General features: G+C 31.8%; 1 protein-coding gene across 4 annotated transcripts in view; it reads right to left on the reverse strand.

The window, feature by feature from the left end:
* The window catches only part of LOC128982764 (steroid hormone receptor ERR1), a 143050-nt gene that overhangs the window by 69966 nt on the left and 57721 nt on the right, over nucleotides 1-15363 (reverse strand). The window contains exon 1 of one of the 4 annotated variants that reach the window (XM_054401752.1): nucleotides 14305-14415. The exons of the other annotated variants lie outside the window; for them this stretch is intronic. Within the exon in view, the coding sequence (XP_054257727.1) occupies nucleotides 14305-14400 (96 nt within the window). The 5' untranslated portion in view covers nucleotides 14401-14415. Of the gene's footprint in view, nucleotides 1-14304; nucleotides 14416-15363 lie in introns of those variants that run through there. 4 annotated transcript variants of the gene reach the window in all.

Here is a 15363-nt window from a genome sequence, read left to right on the forward strand (position 1 = left end):
TAGAAAATTGCTTTTCTCTTTTACTTCGTATTTCGTTGTTCACCATTCTCCATACCGTTTTGTTAACATTAGCAGAATTTTTAATTTTATTACTAAACATATTTTTTTTCTTTGTTTGAATCATTAGGTTATACTGCTTCTTTTGTTCTTTAATAAGGTTTTTTAATACTATATTACTTTTGTTGTTTCTATACACATGGTACTGATCAATTATGTTTCTTCTCTTAAAAATGACTTCATCATCAATCCATTGGTTGTGATTATTATGTTTTACTGTTTTGGCTTTTGGAAAATGCAAATTGAAATAATATTTCAGAATATCGTAAAAATAGGTAAATTTTTCATCTACTGGTCTAGTGTACAGCTGGGTCCAATCTTCATTAGCTAGATCTTTAATAAACATGTTTATACTATCCTGGCTGAACTTTCTACTCTCCAAATGTATTTTACACTTCTTATCATTGCTACCCTTAGTTACTATTAACTTAAACAGTTGCCCATCATGATCTGACAGACCAGTGATAAAGCATTCTACTCCGTAACTTTTACTATTTATGTTAGTTACAAAATTATCTATTGCTGATTCACATTTTTGAGTAGTTCTAGTGGGAATATTAATTGTATAATGAAGACCATGCATTTTTAAAATATTCATAAAATCACTTTTCTTTTTACCCTCTTTTAAAACATCAATATTAAAGTCCCCACCCATTACAAAGTTTGTCTTTTTTCTGTCCATCATATCCAATAACAGGTTTAATTTCTGTAGAAAGTCATCAATATTTTCTGATGGTGTTCTATATACCCCAGCAATTATTAGTTTTTCCTTCCCTGTTTTTATTTCAATTAATGAAGACTCAAATATTTTATCTAGATTAATGTTTTTAATGGATTGGCAATTTAAATTTTGAAATGAAATTTTTTCTGATAGAAGAATAATTACCCCTCCACCATTGTAATCTGTTCTGGCATAACAACTAGCTACTATATAACCCGGTATTTTCAATTTTTCAATTTCATGCATTTTTAATTTGTGCTCAGTTAATATAATTACTTCCGGTTTTATTTCTTCTGTTATTTTTAAAGAGTCAATTTTAGATTTGAGATGTTGGATGTTTTGATGAAATATATTTAAAATGTTAGTTTTTAATTTTGTACTGTTAAATGAAATTTGTTTTAAAGGCTTAATTACTTTATTGGCAACCAGGGCCATGTTTGTGCTTCTAAAAAACTACTTTTGGTAGTTACATGATCTTCATTATTTACATACTGTATTATGCTATTATCTAAACTAAGAACACTTTGGGTAGTTGGGGTAGAGTGTCGGTTGAGTGTAATGTGTTGTGGTGTAGAGGGATTCACATTTGGTGATCTTATAATTTCACATGACACTATGCTCTGCTTTTGCACTTCACACTGCTGGTGACTTGTCTTGCTGCACTGAAGCTCGAAGTTTTCAGCTCCGGGCGGAGATGTGTTGTGTTGCCCAACAGAGGAACCATCTCTCTCAGGCGACGAAGGCGACTTTGATGATTGTGAATCAATGGACTGCACCACATCGTTATGACTTGTTATTCTTGATGTTGTTGTGAGCTGGAGTGATGTTGCCTCTGCTTTTATTAGCTTCTTCAAGCAATTTATAAATTCGTCATGTTTAAATCCGTTGTTTAACATTCTTGTAGCTGAGTTCTGATTATAGGCTACAATGTCTATTTTAGCTCCAGTGTCCCGTTGAAATTTAATGATATTTGATACAAAGTGCTTTATTGGCACCTTGTCCCTCACACATCCCAATGGAACACAGATAAGGTAATCATAATTTTTATTTTTGAAAGAAGTTGTAAGTTGTTTGAAAGCTTTGTTGTAATCAGACAACTTTGGCTTCCCATTGTAATTCAGTTTCGTGACTAAGCCATATACGCCAGCTCCATTATCAAATTTTTGATATGTTAAGTGATCATACCTTAATATAATGGTCATAAGTAGTTCCCACACTCCGGACAGCTCGTCTATACTACTTCCTTCATCACTTCCTACGTCGCGGACCTGTTTTCCTTCCTTCCCTTATAATTTTTGGAATGCAGATACCTAAATCTAATCGTCATAAACAGTTTCCACACTCCAGACTGCTCACCTTTAGTACATCCTTCACCACTTCCTACATCGTGGACCCGTTGTCCTCCCTTCCCATAGAATTTTAGGAATGCAGATACCTAAATCTAATCGTCATAAACAGTTTCCACACTCCAGACTGCTCACCTTAAGTAAATCCTTTAGCACTTCCTACGTCACGGACCTCAAGCTAGTGTCGTCATATTACTGATGATATTTATGATTCATACCGTTTCTGTTCTAATATCTGAGGAATAATGCTATCAGCTATTTCTTTATCTACTGCATTCAAAAGTCAACAGCTGATCATATATGTCTTTGTTTATGTGTCAAATACTGCTTCCATAAGGATTACATTGAAACTTTGAGACCCAGTGGGGCGGATTCCTGAGAGTTATTTTTAACACCATATGGATGTTGGCACTCACCGATATGGTCTTTATCACCATCCAAAATTTTAAAACGATTGATTCAGCTGTCTAGGAGGAGTTTGCATATTACGAAATGCATAAAAGTCGATGTATAAGAGCTTCGCTCGCTCCGCTCAATTAATAAACGACATGTTTCGACACTTAGGTCATAGTCATGTTTACGTTTACAAATACAATAACAAAAATAATGAAAGGAATAAATAGTCATATGTTAAGTTAACTTAGAATTTAGAGGATCTTGATTTAATCTTTGTTTAATTTTGCGTATATCTATACTATCTATACTATTATATAAAAATCTAATGGTGTCTGTCTGTATGTGTATTACTAATAGGTGCAAAAACTACTGAACCAACTGGGCTTAAATTAAACAAAAATATAGCTACCATACCAAGGACCATTATAGGACTATTCACATTTCGATACTGACCGAAGGCTTTACCCCTTGGCTTTAAAAGTTCTGAAGTGAACATTTTAAAAGTAAATATTGATTGGTCTCCATGGCTGTGATGAGAACCCTAACAATGTTTGTTTACATTTGCTTTGACATTTAAATGTAAACAAGAACTGCTAAACTGCATATTTCACAATTTCAGACAGCTGATACAAAGAAATTAAATATAATATGTTCCATAACTATGAGGTAGGTTTATTTAAACTAGCCTTTTATCATGGATTATTTATTCTAAAACTAAGTCAATGATTATAGAAAAAAAATATTCTATAACCGTTGCTGTATCAACTCCGGCTTTGCTTTGGATTTTTTAAAGTGTCTAAGTTATGAAAATAATGTTAATGATATGTTTTCATGGAAACAGTATAACAATTACAAAGTATCTAGATGTTTTATATGAATTTGGAGGCTACTTTAAATAAATTCTAACTGCTTAACATGTGTTAGATTAACTTATCATAACTTGCACAACACATTGTTTTTTATATGTATATTTAGGTAAATTAAGTTATTGTGTTTTGCTAAACCTATGCTTAAATTAAACTAAAGAATATCTTCAATAACTAAATTGTACGTCGATTTTTGTTTTCTAAAATCTGTTGTATATGTGTAACTATATTTGATTATCAAATAGTACAAAATACTCTTATTTTATCTTAACATAGCTTTCAGTTCACATTTCCTTTATTTGATACATTTATTATTTGTGTTTTGCCACACCACTGATTAAATTAAACCAAGGAAAATATCATAAAACTAAGCAGTACACAGTGGTTTTTTGTTTCTAAAATCAATGAAATATCTGTAACTATGTTTACTTAATGGTAAGTGTGAAAATGTAAAGGCAATGGACGATGGAACTGATTAAAAGTACTGGTTTGTATAAGTTGTTTGTTGATATTTTTGTAGAGTAGAATCAGAGATGCAATGAAACATATACTGCATTTGCTATTACATTTTTTAGTCCTTGATGCTTTGATAATCATATTAGTTTTGTCTGCTGTCTTTAATGCTAAATTATTTGTGATGTAATATAAAGAAGAGTGAAATTTAAGAAAAATGTTCATTTAAATTTAATAATTAGTATTTTTGCAACTTAAAAATTGAAATTTAAAATGTCAGTAATAAATTAAAAGATATGTAAGATGAAGGCATAAATCATGTATGTCAATGTTTTATTCGAAGATTTGGTAAGTTTTTCTCATATCAGCCTACACAAGATTTAAAATTAATCAAAACCAAAATGGTGGTATCCACTACTTACCAGATTTAAAAGTCATATAACTTAAACGTTTCTATTTAGGCTACAAAAGTTGAATTTGAGCGAATTTCCCATATAGGGAATAAGCTATTACCGTAGTACTCATAGTAAGACCTGGACCCGGGACCGATTTACTTTTTCGTTTTCAGGTCCCTAGAGACCAAAAACACCATCCGTTCAAATTCATATATATATATATATATATGTGAAAAATAGAAAAATAGGGCTACTATATATAAATAAAGATTAAACATTAAAAAACTTAGTACCCAAGTAAAATTATTTATTAAAATATTTACTGACTATAGTTTCGGCTCTAAGGCCATTTTCAAAGTCTTTTTTTTTTTTTTATACTATCCTGGCTGAACTTTCTACTCTCCAAATTTATTTTACACTTCTTATCATTGCTACCCTTAGTTACTATTAACTTAAACAGTTGCCCATCATGATCTGACAGACCAGTGATAAAGCATTCTACTCCGTAACTTTTACTATTTATGTTAGTTACAAAATTACAAAAAAAAAAAAAAAAAAAAAAAGACTTTGAAAATGGCCTTAGAGCCGAAACTATAGTCAGTAAATATTTTAATAAATAATTTTACTTGGGTACTAAGTTTTTTAATGTTTAATCTTTATTTATATATATATATATATATATTTATATATGTGTCCGTTAGCGCGACAACTCGAGCAAAAATCATCCGATGAAATTTGGTACAAACGTGTAAACCTACGTTTATTCGAACGAGTTTGCAAACCAGCACGATCGGACTATGGGAACAGGGGTTTAGGGGGGGTTTTATGGGGTAAAAATAGGTTTTTCCCATTTTTGACTCAAAAAACTTATAATTTAGCAATTGCTTTCTAAACCATTTTGTAGAGCTTAAAAAAACAAATAATTTAGTATATTGAAGCGTTATTATGCGCCTAATGGTTACGGAGAAAATTAAAAACATCTGTAAATTTAAAATTTCCATGTTATTCTTATGGAGAATAAGTAAACTGTTGTAGTTTGCTTGTTTATGAACATATTTTGATTAAATTTAGAAAATGCATTCATTTCATACTAAACTATTACATTTTACAAAAAAACACCTTTGTACCCTCCCTGTTGCAGCAAACCTAAGTAGGCCTACTCTTGAAACTAATGTATTTAAATAGGGAATAAATGTGATATTTTTAAGGAGACATTTGAGTTCAAATCCAATCAGGCAAATGGAAATTCGCTTAGCCTGCAGGTTTGCTGCGGCGGGGGTATTGTTTCTAAAAGCGTTGGCGGATGTGTAACTATTATATGCAACAGATGTAAAGATTAAAATGTTTCTATTTTGTGTCCTCTTCCCGTTGCAAAGCACGGGTACAACAGCTAGTTATATAATATTTCAGTTTTTTAATTTTATTGCAACTGTAGGATTTTTTCAAATATCGGATTGTTTTATTTATGTTCATGGTATTCAATAAATTTTGAGGGTATTTTTTGTAATTTGTGTATATATGAAAATCTTCTTTGACATTTAATTTTGTTTTATTTCTTTCATATTCTAGAATTTCTAAATTTTCATTTATATTTTTGTACTCATGTCGAGTTTCGATTAGGTGCTCTGCAAAATTTGATTTCATTGTAGTTTTGTTATCTGATTTTAACGCTTGTATATGTTCCTGGAACCTTTTCTTAAAGCTACGACTTGTTTGGCCAATGTAGGATTTGTTGCAGTCTGAACATTTAATTTGATGTCTGATTTGTTTATATCTTTAACTTGGTTGTTATGTGCTTCATTAGAAATTTTGTTTTTTATCATCTGAAAGGCATTATTTTTTTGTTCTGTAACTTATTTTCAAATTTGAATTTTGAAAGGTTTTTCTTGTTGCTTTGTTTATGGTTGTACTATGGGGTATGCAAATATATTCTTTTCTATTGATTTCTTCAATTGATCTTTGTTTTTCAAATTTCTTTTTAATTTTCTTTCGAATCATTTTTTCAATTATAGAAGATTTGTACCCATTTTCAAGGCTAAATATAGGATGATGTTTTTCTCTTTTTCAAAATCTTTGCTTGACATTGGTATATTTACTAATCGATGGGTCATTGAATGAAAAGTTGACAATTTGTGCTACCATGGGTGATTTGAATTTGATGGTATGATTATGTCTGTTGTAGTTGGTTTTCGATATATTTTAAAACTATGCATGTGTCTTTCTTTCGAAATTGTTATGTCTAGAAAGTTGATTTGTGAATTTTGTATTTCTTTAGAGAATTTAATTTGCGATGAAAGAGAATTTATGTGTTTATGTAGTTCTTCTACTTCAATTTGAGTGCCTTCAAATAGGCATAGAATGTCATCAACATATCGGTACCAATACAATAGTTTTGATTTGTAAGGATTTGTTTCGTTTAAAATTTTTGTTGTTTCTAGATTGTTCATGTAAATATCTGCTAAAAGTCCAGAGAGGGGAGAGCCCATGGGTGGACCGTCTTCTTGTATGTAAAATGAATTGTTGTATTGAAAATAATTTTGTTTTAGTGTAACTTTTGTTAGTTTGATTATGTCATTAATTTGAGGTCTTGTTAGTTTTCCATGGTCGATTAATTGTTGTTCGAGTATCTCAATAGTTTCATCTATAGGTATGTTTGTATACATGTCATTTATATCAAATGAAAGAAACAATGAATTCTGTGGTATATTTATATCTTTAATTTTGTCTGATACATTGACAGTGTTGTTCAAATTTATATTGTGTTTTATTTTACTGTGCAAATATTTACATAAATTGTAAGTAGGGGCTTGTCGAAAATTGACTATTGGTCTAATTGGAATGTCTTGTTTGTGTGTTTTTGGTTGTGCTTTTAATGTAGGGGATTTTGGATTTGGCATTTTCAAAGATATTTTGTCTTTTTGTGTGATGCTTTTGCATTTCGATATTGTTGAATTTGTAGTTTTTGTGAATGTTTCTGTTAGGTCTTTTGTTAATAATTTAAATTTGCCTTTTTCAAGAAAAGCACTAACCTTATGTTGGTAATCAGTTTTCTTTATGACAACTATTGAATTTCCTTTGTCAGCTTGTGTTAATATTGCATCATTTTCTTTTAATTTTTCAGCTATGGAATCAATAATACATATGAATTGATAGACAAAATTAAAGATATAAATATACCACAGAATTCATTGTTTCTTACATTTGATATAAATGACATGTATACAAACATACCTATAGATGAAACCATTGAGATACTCGAACAACAATTAATCGACCATGGAAAACTAACAAGAACACAAATTAATGACATAATCAAACTAACAAAAGTTACACTAAAACAAAATTATTTTCAATACAACAATTCATTTTACATAAAAGAAGACGGTTTACCCATGGGCTCTCCCCTCTCAGGACTTTTAGCAGATATTTACATGAACAATCTAGAAACAACAAAAATTTTAAACGAAACAAATCCTTACAAATCAAAACTGTTGTATTGGTACCGATATGTTGATGACATTCTATGCCTATTTGAAGGCACTCAAATTGAAGCAGAAGAACTACATAAACACATAAATTCTCTTTCATCGCAAATTAAATTCTCTAAAGAAATACAAAATTCACAAATCAACTTTCTAGACATAACAATTTCGAAAGAAAGACACATGCATAGTTTTAAAATATACCGAAAACCAACTACAACAGACATAACCATACCATCAAATTCAAATCACCCATGGCAGCACAAATTGTCAACTTTTCATTCAATGACCCATCGATTAGTAAATATACCAATGTCAAGCAAAGATTTTGAAAAAGAGAAAAACATCATCCTATATTTAGCCTTGAAAAATGGGTACAAATCTTCTATAATTGAAAAAATGATTCAAAAGAAAATTAAAAAGAAATATGAAACACAAAGATCAATTGAAGAAAACAATAAAAAAGAATATATTTGCATACCCCATAGTACAACCATAAACAAAGCAACAAGAAAAACCTTTCAAAATTCAAATTTGAAAATAAGTTACAAAACAAAAAATAATGCCTTTCGGATGATAAAAAGAAAAATTTCTAATGAAGCACATAACAACCAAGTTAAAGATATAAACAAATCAGGCATTTATCAAATTAAATGTTCAGACTGCAACAAATCATACATTTGCCAAACAAGTCGTAGCTTTAAGAAAAGGTTCCAGGAACATATACAAGCGTTAAAATCAGGTAACAAAACTACAATGAAATCAAATTTTGCAGAGCACCTAATCGAAACTCGACATGAGTACAAAAATATAAATGAAAATTTAGAAATTCTAGAATATGAAAGAAATAAAACAAAATTAAATGTCAAAGAAGATTTTCATATATACACAAATTACAAAAAAATACCCTCAAAATTTATTGAATACCATGAACATAAATAAAACAAATCCGATATTTGAAAAAATCCTACAGTTGCAATAAAATAAAAAAAAAAAACTGAAATATTATATAATATACGCAAAATTAAACAAAGATTAAATCAAGATCCTCTAAATTCTAAGTTAACTGAACATATGACTATTTATTCCTTTCATTATTTTTGTTATTGTATTTGTAAATGTAAACATGACTATGACCTAAGTGTTGAAACACGTCGTTTATTAATTAAAAATGAATTTAAAAGGGTACTAATGTTTTTACAATGTTTTCAATTATTTATATAGTAGTAGCCCTAAACACAATCATACTTATTATACAGGGTGTTTTTTTTTTTAAACTTGCATCTTTATTTATGTAAAAACCGCAATAGATAGAAATATGCAGTTGGCGGGAATCATCTATTGACGTAGGGGGTACAATTTTTTTTAATTCAGCGTTACATTTACATTCCCCCCCTTTCCCCCCAACTTAATTTCTTTAAATAGCAAGGTACCCCTTGTGACATATCAAATAAAAGAGCATGAAAAAACAAAACGTTTGATGAAAAAAAATTGAAAATCGGTTCATAAATTTGTGAGATATTCCCCCCCTCCCCCCCGGAAGTTAATTTTTTTTTTAAAGCAAGGTACCCCTTGTGACATATCAAATGAAAGAGCATGAAAAAAGAAAATTTTTGGTGAAAAAAAATTAAAAATCGGCTCATGAATTTGTGAGATAATCCCCCCCCTTTTCCCCTACCAATAACTTGTTTTTTAATAGCAAGGTACCCGCCCTTGTGATATATCAAATGAAAAATAAATTTCACCAACAATTTTCTTTTTTCATGCTCTTTCATTTGATATGTCACAAGGGGTACTTTGCTATTTAAAAAAAATCAAGTTCCGGGGAAGGGGGGGGAAATATCTCGCAAATTTATGAACCGATTTTTAATTTTTTTTCATCAAACATTTTCTTTTTTCATGCTCTTTCATTTGATATGTCACAAGGGGTACCTTGCTATTTAAAAAAAATAAGTTGGGGGCAGGGGCGGAAAGGGGGGGAATGTGAGTGTAACGTTGAATTCAAAACAATTGGGCCCCCTACGTCAATAGATGATTCCCGCAAACCGCATATTTCTATCTATTGCGGTTTTTATATAAATAAAGATGCAAGTTTTTAAAAAAAACACCCTGTATATGTATTATATATATATGTGTGTGTCTGTTAGCGCGATAAATCGAGCAAAAATGATCCGATTTTAATGAAATTTGGCATAAACGTGTAAACCTACATTTATTCGAACGAGTTCGCAAACCAGCATGATTGGGCTATGGGAATAGGGGTTTATGGGGGGTTTTATGGGGTAAAAATAGGTTTTTCCTATTTTTGACCCTAAAAACCCAGAATTTCACAATTTCTTTCCAAGTCATTTTGTAGAGCTCAAAAAAACAAATAATTTAGTATATTGAAGCGTTATTGTGCGCCAAATGGTTATGGAGAAAATTCCAAAAAATTTTAAATTTAAAATTCCCATGTTATTCTTATGGAGAATAAGTCAACTCTTGTAGTTTGCTTGTATATGAACATGTTTTGATCGAATTTGGAAAATAATAAACGGTATCAGCGTTCTGACACATACTTTCTCCCATAAGTTTGTCAACAACCTTTATCATGTGTAAGCGGTGAGAGTAAATATACGGAAATGGGATTTGTACAGTTTTGTTCAGAATTTAAAGGACTATAACATACTAAATTTTTATCAAAATCGTTCGGGCCATTTTTGGGAAAATCCGATTTTCCCGTTATTTTTTGGGGTTTTTATAGGAAAATAACATAATTTACAATAACTTTTGAACCGCAATTTTTACAGAAATGGGATGTGTACCATTTTGTCCAGAATGTAAAGGACTATAACATACTAAATTTTTATCAAAATCGTTTGGGCCATGATTGGGAAAATCCTATTTTTCCGTTATTTTATAACCCACATTAAAAATCAAAATTTCCAAAAATTGAAAAAAAAACTATGAAAATTGTAAGGACCATAACATACTATGTTAAATCAAAATCTGATTTTTTTCTAAAATCCTATTTTTTGTTGTTTTATGGGTTTTTTCGAGGGTCAAGAACGAGAAAAACCAATTTTTACCCCATAAATCGCTTTATTTTTGCCATAGAATTGTTTTTTCCCCATAAAACCCTGTTCGCATGTTCTGATCATGCTGGTTCGCAAACTCGTTCAAATAAACGTAGGTTTACACGTTTGTACTAAATTTAATCGAAATTGGATCATTTTTGCTCGATTTATCGTGCTAACGAACACACACACACATATATGGACTGTATATATCAATAGATATACAAATATATATATATATATATATATATATATAAAGATTAAACATTAATAAACTTAGTACCCAAGTAAAATTATTTATTAAAATATTTACTGACTAGGCCTATAGTTTCGGCTCTAAGGCCATTTTCAAACTTTGAAAATGGCCTTAGAGCCGAAACTATAGTCAGTAAATATTTTTATAAATAATTTTACTTGGGTACTAAGTTTATTAATGTTTAATCTTTATTTATATATAGTAGCCCTATTTTTCAATTTTTCATATATATATATATATATATATATATACACAGGATGAGTTTTAAATGAGTTTCCCCCCCTACCTTTTTTCTACATTTCTTAAGACATCAACTCATATTTGGTTTTTGAAATATTGACATTTTTAAAATAAAATAATTGTAATATCTCATCAAGAAAGCTTGATAAAAAAAAACTCATTGCGGCATTGAGTTAAGCATAAAAAAGTAGTTCAAAATGATGGGTCCCAACCCCACCTTCATATTGGAAATAATGTATCACATTTTAAAATGGCGGATCCAAGATGGCAGCCAAAGAATACATCTGTCATAACCAAGTGAAAATAGTTTGACAATGAATGGTGGTTTAAATTATCTTTATCTAGCACTATTTTGAGATTATGGTCTTAGTTTGTGAATGCGCAATGTTAAAATGGGCTAAAAATAAAGTTATAAAAAGTTCTCATAACTTAAGAATGGATCAAGATTATTTAAACTAATTACAGCATCGTATTTAGCTTAAAAATCTAATTTGAGACAATGAGTCACAACCCTACCTTTACTTTTGGAAAAAAAATCTTTGTATCCAATATGGTGGATCCAAGATGGCGGCCAAAAATTTATGACATAAAGAACCAGCCAAACTTTTCAAAACTGATACAATTTTACACCTGAACTTTAAGATCCCTGACATAAAGAACCAGCCAAACTTTTCAAAACTGATACAATTTTACACTGAATTTCAAGATCCCTGGTATAAAGAACCAGCCAAACTTTCCAAAACTAAATCAGCAACAGGATTAACTAAACATGGAAAAAAGCAACAAAACTAGCTTTATCACCGGACAAATTGTGTTTATAAAATTAAAAGGGTACTCACACTGGCCAGCTAAAATTACTGAAATCTGTACAAATGACAAAAATTACATCTCAAAATATAAGGTAATTTTTTTTTGTGATAATAACACTGCTGACGTTAGAGAAACTAATATACATTGTTATGAACAAAGTAAAGATCTCTATGCGAAATCACAAATAGACAATTTTTAAAATAAACTGTTCAACAAAGCCTTAAAGGAAGCAGGAAATGACTTCTCAAACACGAAATGCTTGAACCCTGAAAGAAACACAACATTAGACAGTAATGTCCTTCCACTAGAAAAACCAGCAGCTCAGAGATGTCCTAAATAAAGTACAAGATTTACAAGAACAAGAACAAAATCCTGATGATATTATAGAGACGTTGCTCACACTTGCTGCGGAAGCTGGACATGCTTTACTGTTAGAAAATAATAAATTAACGCAAGAACTACATGATACAAAGCAAAAATGTTCAATTTGCTCATTAAGTAGAATTTATAACTATGTTTGAAATAACGACTATTATAAAACATTGCAAACACAGATGATGTCACAGTAAGAGGGAAAATACAAAACAGAGAGAGCTTATACAATAATATGGACATTGCTATTCCAACACAGGTTGCACAACAGGTTATGGGACACCAGACTCAGAAATAAAATGAATAAATAATACTTAGAAAACATGGTTTATTGATGAAAGCTCAACTCAATTAGCAATAAGTTTATAAGTTGTCACAAATCACCAACTTGTAGGAAATGTGCCTGGAAGCAATTCACAACTGAACATTTCTCAACTTGTAGCTAACTTTATGATATTATCAATGATTCTTTTAGAATCTACATTAATTGATATTCTAAAAAAAAAACGTCTAGTTTGTTACAGCCAAACCGATATAACACCTTGTAAATTCGACTTAAATAAAAAAAAATTAAAAAATCCATAAAACAGGCCCCACAACTTGCTTAAGAAAACTTTGTTATACGTTATACACTGTGTTAAAAACTGTCAACTATAAACAACTTCTCCACATTTTAAGCTTTAAAATGATATGCAACATGTTACATTTTATGCCCGCCTAAGGGGAGGCAAATTTCGTTAAACATAAAATTAATAATTCTGCTAACAGAGACATGTGACTGAACCGATTCCTGTTTGAAGCCAATTAATTCTTGCAACATATTTTTGTGGCTTGCGTTTATTCTCATCTTCTAAACAAACATACCCACTGCAAATAGCCACAAAAGCGTTAACATCCATTTTAAACACAAGTCAACTGTCACAGCAGGAGAATGCAAGAGTACTGTGCGGTGGCGGCAAGCATGTTTGCGAGCATGCTCGATCGTCTGTTGGAAACGCTGAGCATGTTCTCGAGAATGCTCGACCGTCTATTGCAAACGTCCAACAGGCTCGCGAACATGCTCGCCCGTGTATGGGGGGCTTTAAAGAATAGGATTTTATTTCTTTTGTTATGTTGCACTCTGTTGGTTTAAAAAGGCACGGTATTACATGTTGCATTAATTTATTGCAAATAACCTCTAATACATACATGCACTCATTTTTTTTTATAAATATCTTTTGTATCAAAACCCTAGATTTTTCCTCTCTTACAATTAACTACACCACACACATGCATCTAGAAACACCACTCATCCTACACTCACCTCCATTCATACTTGGCTTAAAATACCTACAATAGGCTCCCCCTTATCCGGACTCCTCGGGACCGAGGCCAGTCCGGATGACGGTTTTTCCGGTTAAACCGTCGTCCCCAAAGACTCGTTAAAACGGACCGTTTAAATGCATACTGTATACAGTAGTTGACTTAGATTTAGGAGAGCATTGTATTTAGACACGTGATCACTGGTCTTAAATCTTTCCCACGAGAAAATTTGTTTCAGTACCGCCCAATTCATGCCGATCAAGTCCGGTTAAACCGATGTGCTGATAAAAATTGTTTGGTTAAAGAGATGTCATTTCCGCCGAGTGTAGTCCGGTTAAAAGGTGTCCGGATAAGAGGGAGTCTCCTGTACATTAGTATGGTCGCCATTTCAGATTAAAGTATAGTTATAAGATTTATTTACTTACCAAGATGAATATCTGACATGATGATTCAATCGACATGTTGATGGTTTAGAAACATGCATCATTGTAACATAATATGCATACTTGCCTGTTTATGTTGAACTTAAATGTTTATGTTACAGTTACTCACATCTATATGTCCCAGTATGATATCACCAAAGGATTGAGTGGTAGAGGAGCAATACTGTCTGTCAGGACTGCCAGGAGACCTGGCTCTCACTTCCATGTATTGTCTTGTATCACAGTACTGCAACAAACACCAATATTCCAGGTAAAATGTTGATGTCACCAAAGGACTGAGTGGTAGAGGAACAATACTGTCTGTCAGGACTGCCAAGAGACCTGGCTCTCACTTCCATGTATTGTCTTGTATCACAGTACTGCAACAAACACTGATATTACAGGTAAAATGTTGATGTCACCAAAGGCCTGAATGGTAGAGGAGCAATACTGTCTGTCATTACTGCCAGGAGACCTGGCTCTCACTTCCATGTATTGTCTTGTATCACAGTACTGCAACAAACACCAATATTCCAGGTACAATGTTGATGTCACCAAAGGACTGAATGGTAGAGGAGCAATACTGTCTGTCAGGACTGCCAGGAGACCTGGCTCTCACTTCCATGTATTGTCTTGTATCACAATACTGCAACAAACACCGATATTCCAGGTAAAAAGGTTGATGTCACCAAAGGCCTGAATGGTAGAGGAGCAATACTGTCTGTCATTACTGCCAGGAGACCTGGCTCTCACTTCCATGTATTGTCTTGTATCACAGTACTGCAACAAACACCAATATTCCAGGTAAAATGTTGATGTCACCAAAGGACTGAATGGTAGAGGGGCAATACTGTCTGTCAGGACTGCCAGGAGACCTGGCTCTCACTTCCATGTATTGTCTTGTATCACAATACTGTAACAAACACCGATATTCCAGGTAAAATGTTGATGTCACCAAAGGACTGAATGGTAGAGGAGCAATACTGTCTGTCATTACTGCCAGGAGACCTGGCTCTCACTTCCATGTATTGTCTTGTATCACAGTACTGCAACAAACACCGATATTCCAGGTAAAATAATGATGTCACCAAAGGACTGAATGGTAGAGGAGCAATACTGTCTTTCAGGACTGGCTCTCACTTCCATGTATTGTCTTGTATCACAGTACTGCAACAAACACTGATATTCC

The sequence above is a fragment of the Macrosteles quadrilineatus genome, unplaced genomic scaffold (genome assembly GCF_028750875.1).
Source record: "Macrosteles quadrilineatus isolate MER2022 unplaced genomic scaffold, UCM_ALF_1.0 Scaffold_1__1_contigs__length_201487025, whole genome shotgun sequence".
Lineage (NCBI taxonomy): Eukaryota > Metazoa > Arthropoda > Insecta > Hemiptera > Cicadellidae > Macrosteles > Macrosteles quadrilineatus.